Source organism: Benincasa hispida, chromosome 5 (genome assembly GCF_009727055.1).
Source record: "Benincasa hispida cultivar B227 chromosome 5, ASM972705v1, whole genome shotgun sequence".
NCBI classification, from domain to species: Eukaryota; Viridiplantae; Streptophyta; class Magnoliopsida; order Cucurbitales; family Cucurbitaceae; genus Benincasa; species Benincasa hispida.
In genome coordinates, this window is record NC_052353.1 from 41055586 (window position 1) to 41077274 (window position 21689).

The 21689-nt window shown below is 33.4% G+C and overlaps 1 protein-coding gene and 1 long non-coding RNA gene across 5 annotated transcripts; both read right to left on the reverse strand.

The window, feature by feature from the left end:
• Nucleotides 1–309: 309 nt before the first annotated feature.
• On the reverse strand, nt 310–3657 carry LOC120077493 (pentatricopeptide repeat-containing protein At3g02330, mitochondrial). Of its 4 annotated transcripts, none has more exons than XM_039031398.1 (3): nt 3463–3657; nt 3247–3342; nt 310–3133 (listed from the first exon to the last, which is right to left on the reverse strand). In XM_039031398.1, exon 3 carries the CDS (start codon nt 3119–3121, stop codon nt 767–769), a length of 2355 nt encoding a protein of 784 aa, XP_038887326.1. In that variant the 5' UTR covers nt 3122–3133; nt 3247–3342; nt 3463–3657; the 3' UTR covers nt 310–766. The 4 variants fall into 4 exon arrangements, with proteins under 4 accessions (XP_038887326.1, XP_038887325.1, XP_038887324.1 ...); XM_039031397.1 differs by having other exon boundaries at nt 310–3145; XM_039031396.1 differs by having other exon boundaries at nt 310–3342.
• Nucleotides 3658–15634: 11977 nt separating this feature from the next.
• Nucleotides 15635–18691, reverse strand: LOC120078227. The gene is made up of 2 exons (XR_005481957.1): nt 18424–18691; nt 15635–16030 (listed from the first exon to the last, which is right to left on the reverse strand). It is a non-coding gene; the product is annotated as an uncharacterized LOC120078227 (long non-coding RNA).
• Nucleotides 18692–21689: the final 2998 nt, after the last annotated feature.

The following is a 21689-nucleotide window of genomic DNA, read 5'->3' on the forward strand; positions in this document are numbered from 1 at the left end:
ACAATGTTTTTCAAATAAAATAGTGTAAATTGGTACACATTTACAAAAATTCAAACTTTAAATTGATACAAACGCAGTATAAATTCTCATTTAAATATTCATGATAAGTAACATACAAAATGAATCAAATCAAATTGATTGTTGAATTTGAAAAAACTTGACCCAAAATTTGTTGTGCGTCATGAAATTCGGTAAAAAATTGAAGCATTTTCGTCTCGAATTCTTGCACAGTTTATGCTCCATTCACATGAGAGTGATTTTGAAATTGTTAAAGCCAACTCTATCATGTTCAAAATCACTTTCAACATATTTTTAATCATGCAAAATCAATTTAATATTAAATTATTTAAATTTTACACTTTTCGAGGTAAACTTATTATCAAATATGATTTAGAATGATTAAAAGCATATTTTGGAGTAGTTTTGAAAGTGATAAAAATGATTTTAACCATTTCAAACATCACTCCTAAACATGCACTATGCCTTCCTATGCAAAGCCGATTACTTCTTCATAAAATCCCCTCCTCTTTCTGCTTTTTCACCTAAATTCTTCTGATTTCTAGTGATTTCTACTCTCATCTTTCTTCTCTACCTGTCTTACTTTCTGGTTTTCTTTCTTTCTTTCTTTCTTTCTTCCTTTCTTTCGTTCTTATGAACCCACTAGCGATCTCCTTGATGTCAGTTGTGAAAGGGGTTCTTCATTTTCAACACTGACAACTCATGTTCGTAATTAACAAACCAATGCTCATCATTCCCGACACTGACACTAAGAAAATCCATTGGATTTAACCTCATGATGCCCATTTTCTTCAACCTCCTCAACTTGTATGGTGTCTGTATCAAGCGCATAGTCAGACCTTCTCATATCACAAATCAGCAGATCAAGCAGCTCATAGATCATTTCACATTTAGGATGTGCTTTCTCACAAACAAGAAATGTATGTACTTCATCTTTTACCTCAATCCAGCTACAACCTGGCTCCTTTTTCAAATTGTGAGATCTCATTGTTTGTCTCATCTTTGAGACTTGCTGCCACATGCCTGCATCAGCATAAACATTTGATAGAAGGGTGTAAGCAGCTGAGTCTTCTGGATCCAATTGCAAAAGTGAACCAGCCGCCTTTTCTGCAACTTCTACATTTCCCTGTATTTTGCAGATACTAAGTAGAGTTCTCCATATAATTGCATCTGCTTCAAATGGCATGTCCTGAATGAGTTTCAATGCTTCTCCTACTTGGCCTGATCTCCCTAGAATATCCACCATACATGAGTAGTGCTCAAGTTGGGGTTCTAAACCATAGACACTTGCCATTTTGTGAAAATAACATAAGCCCTTCTCAGCATTTCCCACGTGCGAACAAGCTCGGAGGACCGAAACAAAAGTTGCATGGTTTGGTTTCATATTCTCAAGGAGCATACGTTCAAAAAGCTCAAGGGCCATTTCCCCAAGACCGTGGTGGGCACATCCACAGATCATGGCATTCCATGTGACAGAATCTCGCTTGGGAGCTTTCTGAAACATAAGTAAAGAGTCGCGCATATTTCCGCATTTCGAGTACATGTCAACAAGGGTGCTGGCTATGTACACATCTGATTGCAATTCCAGCTTGATAATTTGTGCATGGATTTGCTTTCCTAGTCCAATAGTAGCCAAGTTAGCACAAGTATCCAGAACGGTTGCATAAGTGAAATTGTCAGGCTCAACACCCATTTCCAACATATGAGAGAAAAATCTTTGTGAATCTTCACTTTTCTTTTGCAATGAAAATCCTGAAATGATTGCATTCCATGAGACCATTGTTTGTTCTTCCAGCCGGTAATGGATCTTTTCTGCCTCTTCCATCATTCCACATTTGCAATACATATCAACAAGGGCACTTCCTACAAACATGTCAAGATCCATTCCAGATTTGATAATTCTTCCATGAACCTCCATGCCATGACTGAAAGCTTGCTGACCTGCACAAGCCTTTAAAACACTACCGTATGTGAACTCATCAGGTTCCATCTTTGAACGTAGCATTGTACCAAAATGTGAGAGTGTTTTCTCATCGCTTTCATTCTGCTCACAAGCTGTGATGATAGCATTCCAAGACACTGCATCCCTTATTTCCATTTCATCAAACAGGCAAGAAGCCTCCACTACAGCTCCACATTTGCCATACATATCCAAGATGGCGTTTGCAACACATATATTTGACGATAAATTAGACTTAATGGCTAATCCATGTAGCTGAAGGCCCTCAGAGTGCCCTTTGATCACTGCAGCTGCACTTAATGCACCAGAAAGAGATATTTCATCAAAACTGAAACTGGTCTTTTGCAACTGAAGAAATAGCTTTAGAGCTTGAAACCCTCGCTCATTTCGAGCATACCCAATTATCATGGCATTGTAAGATTGCAAGTTATGGTCTGGTAACAAGCTAAATAGCTTGTGGGCATCAGACATGTTGTCACACTTAGCATACATATCCATAGTAGCAGTTCCTACAACAACATCAGATCCAAAGTCAGCCTTTAATGCATGGCAATGCAACTGAGTACCTAATCTAGAGGCTGATAATCCTGCACAAGACCTAAAGACACTAGCATAAGTAGATTGACTCACCCCAATTCCCCTCCTTTGCATCTCTTTGAATAGTTTAAGACCCCTAACCAACTGATCATTCTGAACACAGCCTGCAATTGCAGCACTCCATGAAATCCAATTCTTATCTGGCAGTTCAGAGAAAACACAAAGTGAATCCTCTAATCTGTTACACTTTGCATACATATCCAGTAGAGCACTCCCTGTCACAACATCATAAGCAAAACCCATTTGCACTGCAATACAATGAATTTGAATGCCCAGAACCTGGTCTTCCAACAAAGAGCAAACTTTTAAAGAAACCGCCAGCGTAGTATGGTCAAACATAACTCCCGTTTCTCTCATTTTAAAAAAGATAGAAATCGACTTTTGTATGTCACCATTTTGCAAGTACCCAGAAATCAAAGAATTCCATGAAACCACATCTCCATGATGAGGCATGGAATCAAACACCGCCTGTGCAACCTCCATCTTTCCAGCCCCTGCACAGCCAAAAACCATGGTGTTCCAAGACACAATGTCCCTCTGTGGCATTTCCTCAAACACCTTAAACGCATACTCCAAAGCGCAACATTTGACATACATTTGGATTAAACAATTAGTTACAAACACAGTGGGTTCGAACCCAGATAGAATCATGTGAGCATGAGCTTCCTTACCTGGTTTTAGAGCTCTTCGGTTGGAGCATTCCTGAAATATATGAGAGAAAGTCTTCCTCGTAGATGAGATTGTTTGGGTTGTAGTGAAAGTTGAAGCTGTACACAATTGTAGAAGTTTGGTAGATGTTTTCAATGGCAGATATAAAATTCTTAAAGACGAAAAGCGAGAGAGAAAAGCCATCAACAATGGTACTCATGCTTTAGCGGGTGTTGGACCTTCGAACTTAAGCTTCAGTATCTCCTGTCATGGAGTTGTGGACGCACATTTGCAAGCTGCGCAACTTTAGGACATTATTTATTTTTCGTTCTTTCATTATTCTATTTTAGTTAAATACTACAACGGGATGAGAAAAATGGCTCTAAAGAATCTAATTCGAGGTCACATAAATTTAAAAATAAATTGGCTGGCCCATGTATCAAACTTGCGACCTTCGCGTTATTAGCACGACACTCTAACCAACTGAGCTAATAGGCCATTTACATTTACAATTTATTATTTTCTAAATTAAATCTTTATTCAAGGACTTCATCCTTAATTTTTGTAGATTCAAGAAAAATTCTAGACTATATATATCCCTAACTTTGAGAATCGTATCAACTAAAATACAAAACTAATAATTATATCAATTTAAACTGACTAGTAAAGACACCTTTGACCCTTCGCTTAGTAAACCCCTTTTCAAGCCTCCACAGAATTCCATTCACCCCAGTCCTTAGTAGTATTAACAAAAGAGAACAACCCTCATGTTGTTAATAGATAGAAAGCTTACCGCCCCTCCCTTTATAGTCACAACTGTTTTCATCGAAAAAAGTTTGTTTTTTGTCAAAGAAGCATGCTTAACATAGCCTATAGCGTAAAAGCATTCAATCCGCGTCTAAAATAAATGAAGGGTAAGGGCCCATATGCAGAATGCCTTCGTCGTTGGTATTCTTTTCGATCTCTACGCATTTCACCACTCCATCAAAAATTTCCTCTGCCCCTACCGCACTCCAGCTTGGTAGTTTCCACTGTCTGTCTATGATTGAGCCCTAGGATTTGACGACAGACTTAAAAAGCCATCTACAGACACTTTACGCCCAATCATTCCAGATAACGCTTGCATCCTCTATATTACCCCAGTTGCTGGCATAGAGTTATTCGATGCTTATTCCCCAGATATCGTCGTTGTTTCTTCTCCAGGAAAAGAAGTTCACGAGCCGTAGGCCTTCTACCTCCACCACCATGCTCCGTCAGGCTTTCGCCCATTGCTGAAAATTTTTCACTACTGCCTCTCGGTGACACCTGAAGATATAGGTGTAATGTAGGGTAGTCTCAATGAGATAAGAATTCCATTTGTGAAATGTAGGTTTCAGAAAAAGGAATCGAGGTTATGAGAGTAAGTGGAGTTGGGCGGGCTACTCTCCAGGTTTGACAATGCTTCACACCCAAAAAGAAGCGAGCTACGTCTGAGTTAAACTTGGAGATGGAAGTTTTCTTTCGTTTCTTGATGGTGAAGTAAGACTAAGCTCATGAGTTTATTATCCTAGTCCCTCGAGCTTTAATTTAATTTGTACCAAAAAAGGTGCACACGCACCCCACTACTTCTTCATTCAGAAGGGGGGGTGGGGGTAGATGGGACTTATTACTTCCCCTGGGTAAAAGGTGACCTACCCATAAAGTTATGGAAAGTTCAGTAGAATTCTGAAGAAAGACTGTTGGGGAAAAGGGTCAAACGTTTTGACTTTGTCTCTCGGGATCCACCATGGGTTAGGTTTGGGAGCCATGTGTGAAGGAATCTACTTCCTACAGAAGCGTGTGAACGCCTTGCATTTAGACATTCGTTTTTATGGAAACAAAAAATAGTAAAATAAAACATGCATTTGTAAGATAAACATTCAAACAAAACTATAAGCATGCTAGAAAAGAGGAAGAATAGAAGAAATTAAAACTCACCTTTGTTTATTCTTCTAGATTTTCTCTTCTGCTGTTATTAACGATCTTAAACTTCTCCTATGAAGAATGACACCATCAACAAATTTACCTTGCTATTATTTAGGATTCCAAAGAACTTGGAAGAGTGATCTCCAAGAACTTTTGAGGAGGAAAAGGGTAGAGAATTTTAGAGAGAAGTTAGAGAGAAAGTGGATGCTTGTATCAAAAAACTCCTTGCCCTAAATGGACTGTAGAAATATATTTATATGGAGAAGAGTTAACCTCTTCTCCAAGAATTTCCCTTTATACGCTTAGTACTCATAAATTAAATAACTCTTATTTAATTAAATGACACATTAATTAAATAACCATATATTAAATCCTATTTAATATACATTTATTTAATTATCATACATATCATATATTTATACTAACCTCCAATTTTCATTATTTTTTAATCAATTAATTAACTATTAATTAATCAATTAAATGATTATATTAAATCATATTTAATATGGGGTTAAATAACATATAAATATCACATATTTATATGTGTACATCTCTTTATGAATCAAATTCATATAAATCTAATATTTGAATCTTATTCAAATATATCTCTCTTACAAATTTGGATTATAGATCATATCTATAATTAACCATTATATATTAATCTCATTAATATAAAATTTCCTCATTTGATTTGAACAATTTAAATCATTCCTCATTACTACCCTTTTGTGATCTAACAAGGGACTTTATAGACCTACAGATTAGAAGTTTCAATGATATAAGATTAATTGATTAAACTCCTTAATCCAATTCATCAATATTTATTAACTACTGATCACTCCACTAAAGACCAGTTGTACTCTTCGCACTGTAGATATATTTCTGTGTCTATGGATATAACCAATCAACAGAGCGATGACCCTTCACAAATGCTCATAACTACAATTGGGTCAAAATACCGTTTTACCTCTGCAGTTATATCTAACTTCTTTAGTACCACTGATTCCTATAATGAACAAACAGTTTATAGTCTAACTATAAACTAACACCTCTCAAGCCAGTGAGAGGTTGAGGCATCATTGTTCAAGACCCTGAACCAGCTATTAAGGTTGTAATTTATCTACTTTTCCAAGGAATGGGAATGAGTGAATTCCATTTTATGTAACTGTGTTCCCAGCTCCCTAGTCAGACAAATCCCCAAAATGATAGGCTTATTGAGTCGACTATCATGGCCACTCTCACCTATATAGATCAAAGGGTTGTCATCATAAACAGGAGTTCACAACTCACTCAGGATTAAGGTCAAGTCTTCTATGGTCATCCTAGTGAAATATTAGTTTCTTTAAGTAATTGTGTTATAAAGAGAAACTAATTACTTCGTGGTCCAATCTATGTATAAACTTCTTTATATAGGATACCCCCACTCCCATGTCTTTATATGAATAATATGGTTCATATTGTTTGTAACACTTATTTCTCATGTAACAATTACAAGATGAGTCGTATCCGCAGTATTACCAAGATAAGGCACCCAACCTTCATCCATTTACTACAAACTTTTTAGGTTATTACTTGAATATAAACCACTTGTATGTCAACCACATACTATTCAAGTGACATCATATAACCTTGGATCTAAGTTTATTGAATTGAATTAATGTTGTCTAAATGTCAAATTAAATACCTTTGATTTTATTAGATCAATAATTTGTGTTAATAAAACTACAAACCACAAGATACACTAGATTTAGGACATCAATCTCAACAGTGTGATTGGTGACTATATCCCATTTCCTTGAGTTACATCCAGTCTCAGTTCTACTTCCAACTACCGAACCAACTTAAGATATGCTTATTGGGTTCTATGTATTAACGAGCAGGAATTGCCAAGTTATTTGTGCAAATTGGTATAATCCATGTAATCGCAAAAATCATCAAAATGCAAAAACTGACAATCAAAAGAACACTTTTTTTGTAATTCCTATGATGGAATTGGAGCTTATAGCCAGAAAAGGATCGATTTAAATATTCCTTTGTGGCTCCAATGACGACTAACTTTCTTAGTTGTATTAATTTATACCATCTATTATACTTCTTTTTAATAAACGCCACGTGAGACTTATAATTCTATTAACTAAACCCCCAAATTTTCATAAGTAAATCTATTCGAACTTTTAATCATGCTTTCCTTTGGAAATCGTCAATGCATCATCTCTAATCACCCATTTTGTTTTGACCGTAGAAGTCTATACATTTGTAAAAATGATGCATTCCTGATTTTTAATGGCAATCTTAATAAAATGATCTGAATTTATTAATTTATGATCATTTAGGAGTTCAGTTGAAACAATGTAATTATCACACAATATCTTTTGAACAAAACATAAAGGAGTGTGTAAATTGATATATTTTTAAAAAAATTTAGAGTTTAAATTGATACAAGTAAAATATTAAAATTTAAAATTAGATGAACCAATTGTAAATTTAATATTTTAAAGGACATGTTTTTATTAAATTATTGGATTTATATCAAGTAATATAGTATGGAATAGTTGTATATTTGAAATGAATGTAAACAATATCTAAAATATATCAACTATCTAAATAAAAACTTAAAAAATGTTGAAAATGACTTTTGGGCTTAGGCCCTTGGAAAAAGTTAAGGGGAGTGGGAAGCTTTGTCTCACATGGATAAATTTAGAATTGCCTAGAGGGTATAAATACCAAAGCATTTTAAATGAGAGTCCAAAGTATGTTGGTGGTGAAAGTATAACCCTTTCACCACATACGCGTCGTTGTCGTCATCATCTGTCTAGTAAGATGGGCGAGTTCGAGTGCATTGCACTTGTGGAAAAAAATAACTAAATTTTTATTACTTATTTATTTAATTATTTTTAAATAAAAATATTTTATTAATATTTTTGTTGGCTTTTTTTTTTGTCCATGATCGTTCATTCTTTACCATTTAATGACCATTCGTTTTTGGCCATTTGTGAATGTTGTATCAATGTTCATCTAACTGTTCATGTTCTTCTGACCGTTCATTTCCTCTTCTCCTCTACTATTTAACACAGATCAGACCTGAGAGAGGAGACACACAACTAAATTTTGTTCTTTTATTTTCTTCTAACTGTTCTTTTGTTTTGAGCAACCTTCTAATCGATTCTAGTCCATATTCCGGCGAGTGCACGCCTAAATTTGGAGGCTACGTTACCTTAGGAAGCAACCAGCATAGCAATCAGCACCGAGGTCATGCCGTAATTTCTTTCAAGGAAATGGTTTCTCCACGACGCAGCAACCCTTCTTGATATATGTTCTAACAATCTAAAAGCAATTATCCAGATATCGATCAAGAATGGTAAGATTCTCCCCGATTTGTCCAAGCTTGAACCACTGGACGAAACAAATTATCGTCGCTGATCTTAGAAATTATTGATCTTCTTAAGCAATTAGAGATTGATTATATCCTCACCATAGAAGCCCCTACTAATACCGAGAAGGTGACCACTGTCTCTGATCCAAAATCCTTCAAACAACCCTTTGATGTTTCTGATCAATCAAAGCAGTCCTCTTTGATTGATCCTAATATGTACGAGAAAGACAACAAAACAATTTGTTTCCATCTGCTGAGTCATATGATAGATTCGATGTTCGATCTGTTCATGGTTCAAAAGTCAGCAAAGGTAATTTGGAATACGTTGGAGTTCTAATATGAAGGAGATGATGTTGGCCACAAGAAGTACATCATCTATAAATGGCTACAATTTCATATGAAGGACGAGAAATCAGTAGTGGAGCAGATATATGAATATGAAAATTTGATGGCCAACGTTCTGACCGAGGGCATGAAAATGTGTGAAGTTCTCTAAGAAAATATACTACTTGTGAAATTTTCCCTATCCTAGAGCGACTACAGAAATCATTTGAAACACAAAAGAAGGATCTGACATTCCAGGAGCTGATCAATCACATGTGCATGAAAGAAGCCAATAAGCTAAAAGATAAGCTAACTTTTGGAAATCTAAATTCGGCTAATGCTAACTTGGTTAAATCTTCTGATGTTAACAAAGACAGGTCCAAAAATCATAAGAAGCGGTTTGGAAAGAACAATTCTTCTAAAGAAAATGGACGTCACAAAACTGCTAGTGGGAAGATTTAAAAGAAAAAATTGATTTGCTAGATCTGCAAGAAAACCTGGGTATAAATCCTACCAATGCAATCAAGGAAAGGAAGGTCAAATCAATAACACACACCATAAGCTAATCTTGTTGAACAAGATGATGTAATTATTGTTGTTGTGGAAGCAAACCTGGTGGAAAACAAAATTGATTGGATACTTGATATCGAAGCTTCGAGACATTTTTGCTCAAACTGAGAGCTCGTCCATGACTACGAAGACACTACTGACAGAGAATGTTTGTTCATGGGTAACTTTGCCAGAGCATGAGTGCTTGGAAAAAGGAAGATTCTTTTAAAATTAACTTCTGAAAATACTTTGTCCTTAAGTAATGTATTATATGTACCTTCCTTATGTAAGAACTTGGTATCTGGGAGTCTATTGAATCGAGTTGGGTTTAAAGTTGTCCTAAAAGCTGACAAGGTTGTTCTCAGCAAAAATGGAGACTATATTGGTTAGGGATATCTTGCTGATAGTCTTTTTGTATTGAATATTGCCCATGTTGCAAATATGATGAATGCAAGTGCTTCTGATTCTGTTTATATACTTGAAACTCTGGATATGTGGCATGGTGGACAAGGTCATATGCATATTGAAGGACTATGAGGTCCAATGCAGAAGCGGGGATCAATCTCAATTCTTAATTTCACAAAAAACTAAAATTACAGAACCTAATCATGCATTCTAAAAAAAATTACAGCATGCTTTAAAATTAAAGACAAGGAATTAGGGTTTAGAATCTAACCTCTTGAAGAAACAATCTTCATGTAATTCCTCTTCTTCTATCACAATCTCGCGAATAAAGAACCAAAACCAGCAAACCAATGTGGACACCACCGCAAAATCTTCCTCTGTATTCTCCTTAGGATAGGGTGAGAATATGCAAGAGGTGTGGGCTTTATAGATTTTTGGGTGAGGAAGAAAAATCTTTTTTAGAGGAAGTTTTGCTGGGAGACCGTATATTTTTCTTTGAGAGAATGGGCCAGAGTGCCCTCTGTGTAAAAAACCAAAAGGAAGAAGGAGATCTTCTACCTCCACGTTTATCTGGAGAGAGAAAAAGGGGGGAGGAAGTTAACTCCCTCCCTAATAAAATTCAAAATAATAAATAATCTAAACAATTTAATAAATTATTTAATATATATATATTTGATAACTAACTTATCATATAGTATATATTAAACTATATGTTATATCGAGTATAACACAAAACTTATAGTTTTTATATTGTATCAAATACAATATGATCTATAGTTTAAATTCTCTCAATCAATCATGGTATTTATTATAAATCAAATTTATATTAAATTTAATTATATGAATCCAGTCCTTATAATTAGTATTTCAATCATATTCATATATTTAATTCATCTAAAAATAAATTTTATATTATAATGTATCAAATACATCATATTAATTATTTCATATATAATCAATCCCTAAATTAATTTGAATAATTTAAATTAATCCAAAATTAATTCTCAATAATCCTGGACCTGTAGATTGAAGCTTCAATGATACTTGAATAATTAATTAAACTCCTTTAATTAAATTACTCAATATCCATAAACTATCGGTCACTCCACTAAAAACTAACAGCTGCACTCTTTGCACTATAAATATATTTCTGTATCCATTGGATATAACCAGTCAAAGTGCGATGACCCTTCATAAATTGCTCGTAGGTACAACTGGGCCAAAATTACCTTTTAGCCCTTATAGTTACATCTAACTTCTTAAGTACCACTGATCCCTCTAACGAACAATAAGTCATAGTTCAACTATGACCAAACCCCTCTAAGACTAAGAGAGGGTGTGACGCCACATTCTTCAAGCCTGGAATCAGTCCTTAAGGGAGTAATTTATCTACTTACCCCAATATTAGGGAAGAAGTAAATTCCGTTATGTTCCTAGCTCCCTAATCAAATGAATCCCCAAAATTCCCATCCTTCATTTTCAACCTCACGACACACGCATACACTCTCTCTTTGTTGAATGAAAAATTTTTGGATTAATCACAAATTGCCACATCATTTACCAAATTAATGAAAAAATTACAAATCATCAAATTTGAGACCGATTAAAAATTGACATGTGTTCCAACTTGAAGTTAAATACAAATTCTGACGACGCCATGTGTTTTCATCACAAGGGATTGAGTAAAGTTAATTTGACCCAATTTGATAATATAATTTGGGCTACAATCCAATTAAGCCCAAAAATGGGCTTAATTTGGTCCAAATGCCAAAGTAGGCTTAAGTTTAACTAGTTGGATCCAAGGGCCAGACCTATGGACCAACCAAGCCCAAGCCCACAAGGCCTACCAAAAAAACTCTATAAATAGATGAGCTATCTTCATTGGTGGGGGTAAAAAAATTCTACACTCCAAAGAGCCTAGAAAGAATTCTCTACAATCAGAAGACTCTTTGACTCCTGAAGCTGATCACACCTAAAAACTAAAGTCCTTTAGAAATTCAAGCATTCTTCCAAGACTTCAACTTCAAGAATATCCACATACTTTGCTTCTATACATTAGATGTACGCATTCGACCGAGAAAGAAGCAGAGGATCAAGTACTCGAGGTCGAACCACATCTGCATCAAATCTACATCAACACAAGTTCCACTCTAAGAAACAAGTTTCTCCAGAAATCTCGTGCAAACAAAGGCAAATCATCAAGCCCATAGGTCTATCATCCAAGAAGATCATCAAGCCCAAAAGTCGATCCTCAAAGAAGATCATCAAGCGTAAAGGTTGATCATCCAAAAAGATCAACAAGCCCAAAGGTCGATCATCTAAGAAGATTATCAAGCCCAGGCTGATCATCCAAGAAGATCATCAAGCCCAGAGTCAATCATCCAAGAAGGTCAACAAGCCCAAAGGTCAATCATTCAAGAAGATCAAACAACTTAAAGATTATAGTTTATTTTAAAAGCATCAAAAGATTATGTATTAGAGCTTGTACTTGCTACACTAAAATTCCACGAAATAAATTTTCCTGAAAACCTCATGCGAACAAATTGCCATGTCCAGTGGAACATCTCTACCTCTCATCTCTCTCTCAACATTCAAACAAATCAATGGCACTAAAGAAAGTTGTATCAAAAGCAACTGCTGCAAGCAACACCTACACAGAACTTGTCACTTGCAATCATTCACCAATGCGAAGCGGAGGATTCATCGACGTATTGTCGAGCTCAAATGTGAAGGATTTACTAATGCTTCGTCACAAACAAACATGGAGGATCCATCGAGGCTTCGTCAAACTCAAATGCGAAGGATTCACCAATGCTTCGTCAAGCTCAAATGCAGAAGATTCATCAATGCTTCGTCAAGCTCAAGTGCGGAGGACTCGTCGATGCTCCATTAAGCTCAAGTGCAGAGGATTCGCCAATGCTTCACTAAGCTCAAATGTGAAGCATTCGTCAATGCTTTACCAAGCTGATGGTCAAAGATTTGTCGATGCTTCACCAAGCTTATACTCTTTCTAAGGATGAGACGATTTGGAAGGATTAAATGATTCAACCCTTTCTAAGAGTAAGATGATTCGGCAGGGTCAGATGATCCGACCCTCACTAAGGGCAAGATAATCCAACCTTCTCTGGGGGAGGATGACCCGACCCTCGCTAAAAGCAAGATGATCTAGCTTTCTCCATGGGAGGATGACCCGACCCTCACTAAGGGCAAGATGATCCGACCCTCTCCAGAATAAGACGACCCAACCCTCTCTAAGGGTAAGATGATTCTCCAGGGGAAGATAGTCCAGCTCTTCTCTAAAGTCAAGATAATCCGGACCTCTCTAAGGTCAAGATGATCTAGCCTAGGTGAACCAGTCTTCCCCAAGGTCAACAAAGGTGGCGGTCACATGTCGAGACACTAATTCGACAAGGTCAGACGATCTAGCCCCTCACTAGGGGCAAGATGATCTGTCCTTCTCTAGAGGTAGATGATCCAAACCTCACTAAGGTCATGATGATCTAGCCCAAGTGAACTAGTCTTCCAAATGTGGCGTGCGCATGTCGAGATGTTGATTCGATAGGGTTAGACGATTCGGCCCCATAGGGACAAAATGATCCGACCTCTCCAAAGGCAGATGATCCAGATATCATTAAGGTCAAGTTGATCTAGCCAAGGTGAACTAGTCCTCCCTGAGAGGAGCAAGGTGACAGTCGCATGTTGGGACACTGCTGCAAAAAAAAAAAAAAAAAAAAAAGAAATAATAAATAAATAAAAAGAAGAATAAAAAAAAATCACCTTCTACATATGTATGTAGGGGTTGAAACAATTACTCCCTGAGTGCAAGTCAAAAGAGCTTAAATCCTATCAACAAAAAAAATTATTAAAATTTCAAACGATAAGAAAAAAAAAAGATTTGCAAAAAAAAAAAAAAAAAGGAAAGACTGGAAAAAAAATGAAGCAAAAAATTTCTTAAAAAAGTATGAAAAAACCAAAAAAAAAAAAAGAAAAGAAAAATGAGGGAAAAAAAGAAAGAAAGAAAAGAAAATTTGAAATCAAATTAGTTTAAAAAAACAAAGAAAAAAGGTTTGAAATTAATTTAGTTAAAAAAAAAAAGATGAAGAAAAGAAGAAAAAAAATTGGAAAATTAAATTAGATTATATATATATATATATATATATATATATATATATTTGGAAAATCAAATTAGTTTAAAAAGAAAAGAAAAGAAAAGAAAAAAACATGTGAAAAAAAAAGGAAAAAGAAATCCATGAGCGATCAATGATCATGAACGGAGGCAAACTTGAATCGGCAGACTACGAAGTTTCTGAACTATTCGACCAACAACTTCCTCCTCAACATGGACCCTCAAATTGAATAGATTAACAGCAACGCGGCTCACATTGCTGAAAATTTGTGATGGCTTTTCAATGCAGTTTGTTCCAACAGTAGACTCACATCTTTGATGGTGACCCATAGCGTTTCAACAAACAAAACTCGCATTAAACTCACCGGCCGAGAAAATCTCTCTTAATTCTTCTACGAAGTGAGCCCACTTGTCCCTTGATAGTGGCTGTAAAATGTTGGAGATTTTGATTACTTAACCTCTTTGTGTATATATATATATAGAAAAAGAATTATGAATCCAGCGAATCCAGTAAATTTGGTGAGATTTAATAAAATTTGAATGTGAAGATCTTAGTTTCAATTACATTATCCATTCCAATCAGTTAAGAAAATATTTACCAAATTCGTTGCTTGGAATTATTTTTGGCATTATCCATCTCTTTTCGAGTTTACTCTATAAAACCCGAACTTTATTCCAAATCCGGGCTTAGCAAAATCTATTTAATTTCTCCAAATTTTGGTTGAAATCAAATCTTGGACAGTATTTAAATTCAAATTTAGTTCAAGCTCAACTTGAGTTTCAGATGGGATTCCTATTCCAAATTTTTATTTAAAATTCAGGCATTATGTAAGCCTTGCTTCAATAGATAGAATTTAAATCTAACCTATCTCAAATTTTATCCCAAACTCAAATAATCCAAATTATGCTTCTTATCTTCAAACCAAACTAAATGGTGAGGTTTTGAATTTAAAATTCAATTTTTATGTTCAACTTTCATATTAAATTGTGAATAAAATCTCAAATTAAAATTTGGTCATATTCCAAAATTTGTCTCAAATTCAAATAAGTTTAGTTTTTATCCTCCATCAAAATCAAATTGAGAGTAAAATCTCAAATTAAAAATTTGGTCATATTCCAAATTTTATTTTAAATTCAAATTAAATTTAGCTTTTATCTTCAATCCAAATCGATTTGGGAGAAAAGTTGGTCATATTCCAAAATTTATCCCAAATTCTAAAGTTTATCCCAAATTCTAGTCAAATTTATGTACGAAATTCATAGTTTGACTGAGCAAAAGATTGGAATCAAAATACAAGTCAAATTGGAATCAAAATATGACTTGTATTTTGATTCCAATCTTTTGCGAGATTCATCCACCCATACATGTGCATAAATCTCGAAAAGAGAATGAAAAATTTTTGGACTAATCACAAATTGTCATGTCATTCACCAAAGTAATGACAAAATTACAAATCATCCAATTTGAGACCAATTAAAAGTTAATGTGTCTCAAATTGAAGTTGAAAACAAGTATCGACAGTGTTTTCATCAAGTAAAGTCAACAATTTGATATACTCAAGTTGGGTCTATGGGCCAAATCCATCGACCAACCAACTCTGACTCATCAATAAACTCTATAAATAAAGAAGCTCAAACTCAAGATTAATGTCGATCATCCAAGCCCGACCATCAAGCCCAAGCACAAAGATAAATCAATAATGTTAAAGATTATAATTTATTTTAAAAGTATAAAAAAATTGTATTAAAGATTTTACATTATTTAATTAATACAAATACAAAAGTTTAAATTCCACGTTTATTCGAAACCTCTGACACTCTCCTCTATAAGTTTTTTCCCCATCCACGTTGCCGACCATTCGCCGCTTAGCCTTGTGAACAGTAGCCCGTTGCCGGCCTCCGATGCCCACTGTTCACCCCACCGACCGTTGCGCAGTAGGCCCCTCTCCCTCTCTTTTCCATGTTTTCTTCCTCTCTCTAGCCCTCAAAGTGGTGTTGATCACTGTTTAGCGCCATCCCCAACACTCGACTTGTCCGCTGGCCAACCGTTCAGCATCGGGGTCCCTTGGGTTCGCCACTGCCAGCACTGTTGCCGCCATAATCATAGTCTTGGTAAGTTTCAAAGATTTTGAACACCCAATCAAGAATTGGCCTAATTATTGCTTTAATCATGATTTTGGAGAGTTCGGAGGATTTCGAAGGATTGTCTAGCAAGGTAACAAGTCCTTGGTAAGTTTTCTTTGGGGTTCTTGTTTAACTTTTGAATACCCATTGAGCTTTGCGTGTTATATTTAGTTTACCCATAACATTTGGGTGTTAGATGGGAGATTTGGAGGACTTAAAAGGTGCTGCCTAGAAGTATTGGGGGATTTTAACGATACTCATTGGCGAGCATTAAATCAAGGATCAACTTTTAATGTTCATTTGTGTAGTTTGATAATCTGTCTGACGCTGGAAGACTAATTTTGTTGTTATATAAGTTGGGTAAATTTTTCTAAGCATTTTGGTTCGAGTTGATGTTGGAAGTACTTTTAAGTGGAAGTATAATATAACTTGGAAAATTGTATTGGGCAGCAAAAATTATTAGCATATTTGTAATTTTGTTTTCATTTTTTCAACTTTGCAAATATAGCAAAATTATTAATCTTTTTTCGATGTACATTTTAGTGTGTAGTGGTTGAGCTACGTTATTGTTGGCAAAATTTGTGAATATCATAAAGATATTATATTTTTTTTATTTAGTTTTTTTCGTTTTTATCTTCTTTCTTCTTTAATTTTCTCTCTACCTAATTTGGGTTTGTTTATTTATTTATTTATTTTCGTTATGCTTTTTCTTGGCTTTATTAGATTGCGTTGTTTCTCAATATTTTACTTTGATTGGTCTTTTCAATTGTGATAGATCTTTGTGTTTAATTTCAATTTTATTTTTTTGTTTGATTTGTGTGGTTTTTCTTTGAATAATTATTCTATAAATTGATATATTAAATTTAAAATAAATCAATTGTATAAACAAATACATTATGACAAATAATTATGTTGATATATTAAATATATATACTAATATATTAATAAAATTTGTCAACAAGAAATTACATGTGTATCAAAACAACGTAACTTGTGATATATTAATCTTACTAATATACTTAAAACCTTTTTTTTTAATACATCAACAATATATCGGTATGCCAGTAATCAATATATATCAATAAACAAAAGTATTACATTTTCGAGTACAATCCTTAGTGTATGAAATATCGATAAGCAAACAAATTAAACATATTAGATATCGATGAGCAAGAATATTAAATATTCTAAATATATCAGTAGTGTATCGAATATAAAACGTTAGTATATCCGTCGTCAATCAACAAGTACTTGAAGTAAAAGTATATCCACAAGATATCATACAGTATATCTAACAATCAACATTAATCAATAACTTGTTTTGAAGTAAAATATGCATGTTTCATTTTTTCCAAGTATATTAGTAATATATTTGATATAAGACATAAGTATATTAGCAGTATATCGAATAACAATCAATAACTTATTTTGAAGTAAAACATGTGGTTTCATTTTATAAGCGTGATATTCCAAGTATATCAACTATATATCATTGTATCAATAATATGTCTAATATCAACCAACACTAATTCTAGGTGTATCGATAGTCTATCAACAACTATCAACATTTTAAGTAATTGGGTTGGGCTGATTTTTTAGCCATTTTTTCAAAAATGAAATAGTTGAGACGTGAGTCTAATTTTTATAATTCATTCTGCTAATAATGCAATTGGCCCATATAAGTTAGTCCCTAGTTTGTTTGATTATGTTGTAGGTTTTATACAAGGGTTTTAACGGTGGAACACCTTTTTGTCAGGCAAATTAAGCCTTTGATATTAGTTGAAAATAAATAGGCATGCATGTACAATGTCAGTTGGGAGAAAAAAAATGGATCTTTAATGTCGGTTTTAAACTACATTATAGCTAAGCCTCATTTCTTATTCCCCTTTGAGTGAAACCCTCATTCATATTCAAAGCTTTCTTCTCTCTCCTTTCTCATAAAACTCTCGCTGCCCACTTTGCAGTTTCATCAACCCCGCGCCATTCAACTCAATTCTTGTCCAACATAATAAATAGGCTAAATTATATAGAACACCCCTAAACTTTGGATTTTATGTCAAAAATATTCTTTGAACTTTCAAAAGTTTAAAAGACACCCATAAACTTTCAAAATGAGTTTTAAAAAAATACTTTTATCGTTAGTTTTGGATAGAAACCATTATTATTATTATTATTATTTTGGTATCAAAACTAAAGGGATTGGAATTCCCACAGAGGAAGCAACGAACGCCTTGTGTCTCGAGTTTTGTTTGTAAAACTCAATAAAACAAAGACAAAAACTCAGGATAAATAACAAGTCTTGAGCATGCTTTTTCTACTAAATTGAAGAGAAGAACAGGGAAATTGAATACTAACTCTTGAAGAATCTTTCTTCGTTAATTCTTCTCTAGTGAGTGATCACAAACCAGGAAATCTGCTTCTCACGAACTCAACAACACAAGAGAACACCAAAGCTTCCAAAAACCAAACACCACCACATGACTATCTTATTATTCTCAAGGTGAGAATCATAGAGAATTGTGGATTTCTGTGAAGGGAGATGAAGAGAGTTCTAGAGAGAATTTTGGCAGAGGGATGAAGATCTTGAGAGAAGTTTTTTGTGAAATTTAAAACACGTAATAAAAAAATTATCGAGCAAATCCTCTGCCTTATTTGTACACCACGAAAAATGGGAGGGAGTTGTGGAATGACTCCCTCCACTAATCAAAATAACTCCTTGGGAGTTATAATTTAAAATTCAAAATCAATTTTATTTATATTAACTATGAATATAATTAAATTTAAACTATATATTATATCCTATATAATATATTACTATAGTTTATTATATCGCATATGATAAAACCTATAGCTTATAATCTTTTATATAACCTATATTTTTAATTAGTATGAATCATATTCATATTAATTTTAATTTATAGTTTTTATATGAATCTTATTCATATAATTAATATTTGAGTCATATTCAAATATCCATTTCTCTCATTTAAACTTTATATTATAATATATCATATACATTATATTAATTGTATCACATACAATTAATTCGTTTTAATTAATTTGAGCAATTCAAATTTATCCCAAATTAGTTTGGTTCTCATTAATCCTTATTGAGCTAATAAGGGGGCCTTATGGATCTACAGATTGAAGCTCCAATGATACGAGATTAATTAATTAAATTAATCCTCATTCATTACCTGTCGGTCACTCCACTAAAAATCGACAACTACACTCTTCGCACTGTAGATATATTTTCTGTATCTATGGGATATAAACAATCAACGATGCATTGACCCTTCACAAACTGCTCATATGTACAACTGAGTCAAAATTACCATTTTACCCCTATAGTTATATCTAACTTCTTAAGTATTATCGATCCCTATAATGAACAATTAATCATAGTCCAACTATAACTGAATCCCTTCGGGCCAGGAGAGAGTGTAACGCCACATTATTCAAGATTAGGAATCAACTCTTAAGGGAGCAATTTATCCACTTACCCTAACAACGGGAAGGAGTAAATTTCTTCTTGTATAGCTATGTTTCCAACTCTCCAATCAGACGAATCCCCAAAATGGTAGGCATATTGAGTCGGCGAATCTGACCACTCTCATCCATGTAGATCAAAGGACCACCCTTATGGGTAGGAGTTCACAACTCACTCAAGATTAAGGTCAAGTCACCTATGGTCATCCTAGTGAAATGTAAGTCTCTTGTAGTAACAGTGTTATAAAGAGAGACTCAATATTTCACGATCCAATCTTATACAAACTCTTTATATATGATACCCCGTTCACATGTCTCCACATGAATGATTAGAATCAGATCATTTGTAACACTTTACAACAATTGTAATAATTACAAAACAAGCCATATCCATAGTGTCATCAGGATAAGGTACTCAACCTTATTCATCTAGTACAGACCGTTTAGGTTATTACTTAAATATGATCCACGTGTATGTTACCACATACATGTTTAATCTACATCGAATAATCTTGGATTTTAGTTTATTGGTCTTGTGTTAGAGCAACTAAATTTCAAATAAAATAACACTTATTTTATTAAATAGATAATCTATTTGTACAAATAAAATTTACAAACTACAAGACCACGGGATTTATGACATCAACCTCATATCTGCTTCAAAAAGATAGTTGGTTGAATGAAATGGAAACCTTTTTTCTTTTTTTCTTTTTTTCCATCGGAATACCCTTAAACTTTCAAAAGTTTGAAAAATACCCTTAAACATTTTTTTTTAAAAAAAGGTTAAAAATATCCTAACTATTATATGAAAAGAAATAGTTAATACCCTTTTACTTCTCTATTTTCCATTTTTTCTCCCATCTTACTCCCATTTTTGTTAATTGTTTGACATTTGTTTATCTAAAAATAATTACACAAATAACATCACACATTTTAATTAAAATATATGGACTATAATAAGCATCAAGGGGTTTTAGGACTTTTTAACAAAGTAATACACCAATAGTTGAGTGTTTGTTAATAGCCAATTAGATTTTTTTTGTTTGACTATTTATTGTTTTGGTATGTTCTATGGGAAAATTTTGGTTTTGGAATTTTGTGAGATTATGTGAAATTTTATATTTTAACTTAAAATTTTGATGGCTGAGAAAATTGGTATAAACTAAAAATTGAAAAATTAAGAAAAAAGTGAAAGTATCTATATGAAAAAAAATGAGGATATATGTATAATTTGTTTTAAAATTGGTTCTTTTTTTAACGTAAGAAAACTTCAAACAAATTGATTGCCATATTAACGATAGGAGCATTTTTAATTTTTTAATTTTTAATTTTAAAGTTATTTTTGTAACAAAGTATTAATGGTTTTTGTTCATATACTAACAGATTTTTGAACTTTTTTTTCTTTTAAGTTCAGGGTATTTTTGAAAATTTTGAAAATTTATGAGTATTTTTGAAATAAAACTTCAACGATATCCGTCTAAAACTAACGACTTGGATATTTTGAACTATTTTTGAAAATTTAAAGATATTTTTGAAACTTTTAAAAGTTAAAAGGATATTTTTTTATATAAAATACAAAGTTTAGGATCATTTTCTATAATTTAACCTAATAAATATGAAAATGTTATTTATGTCTAGCCCTCCAAAGCTTCAGCATTAGATCTTAACCCCTTGTTTTGTCCATTCAAGATTAGATGTATTACTTCTTGGTTTTTAAATTGTTTTAAGAAATAATTTGACTAAATTAGGGGGTTGATGGGTCTAAAAAGTCTTTCAATTCCAATCTAATTGTTCGGATTGTAAATTTCTTCAACCCAAATAACTTTATATTAAAAAATGAACCTAACGCAACCCAACCATGAAATATTTGGGTTAGGTTGGTTCGGGTTAATCGGATCATTTATTTAAAATTTTGTTCTAAAAAAAGAAAAACGTAATTATGTAAAAATCTAATGTAATTATTTTCATACATTGAATTAAGATTAACTACTCAACTTCAATTTATGTAGTGAAAATTTTCTTTTTAAAATGCAAAGAAACTACTTTTAAGAGTTGTTGGAGAATAAATTATTAAAAAAAATATTAAAATTAAATAAAATTAAAATTAATATATGTATAAATAATTGTGTTAT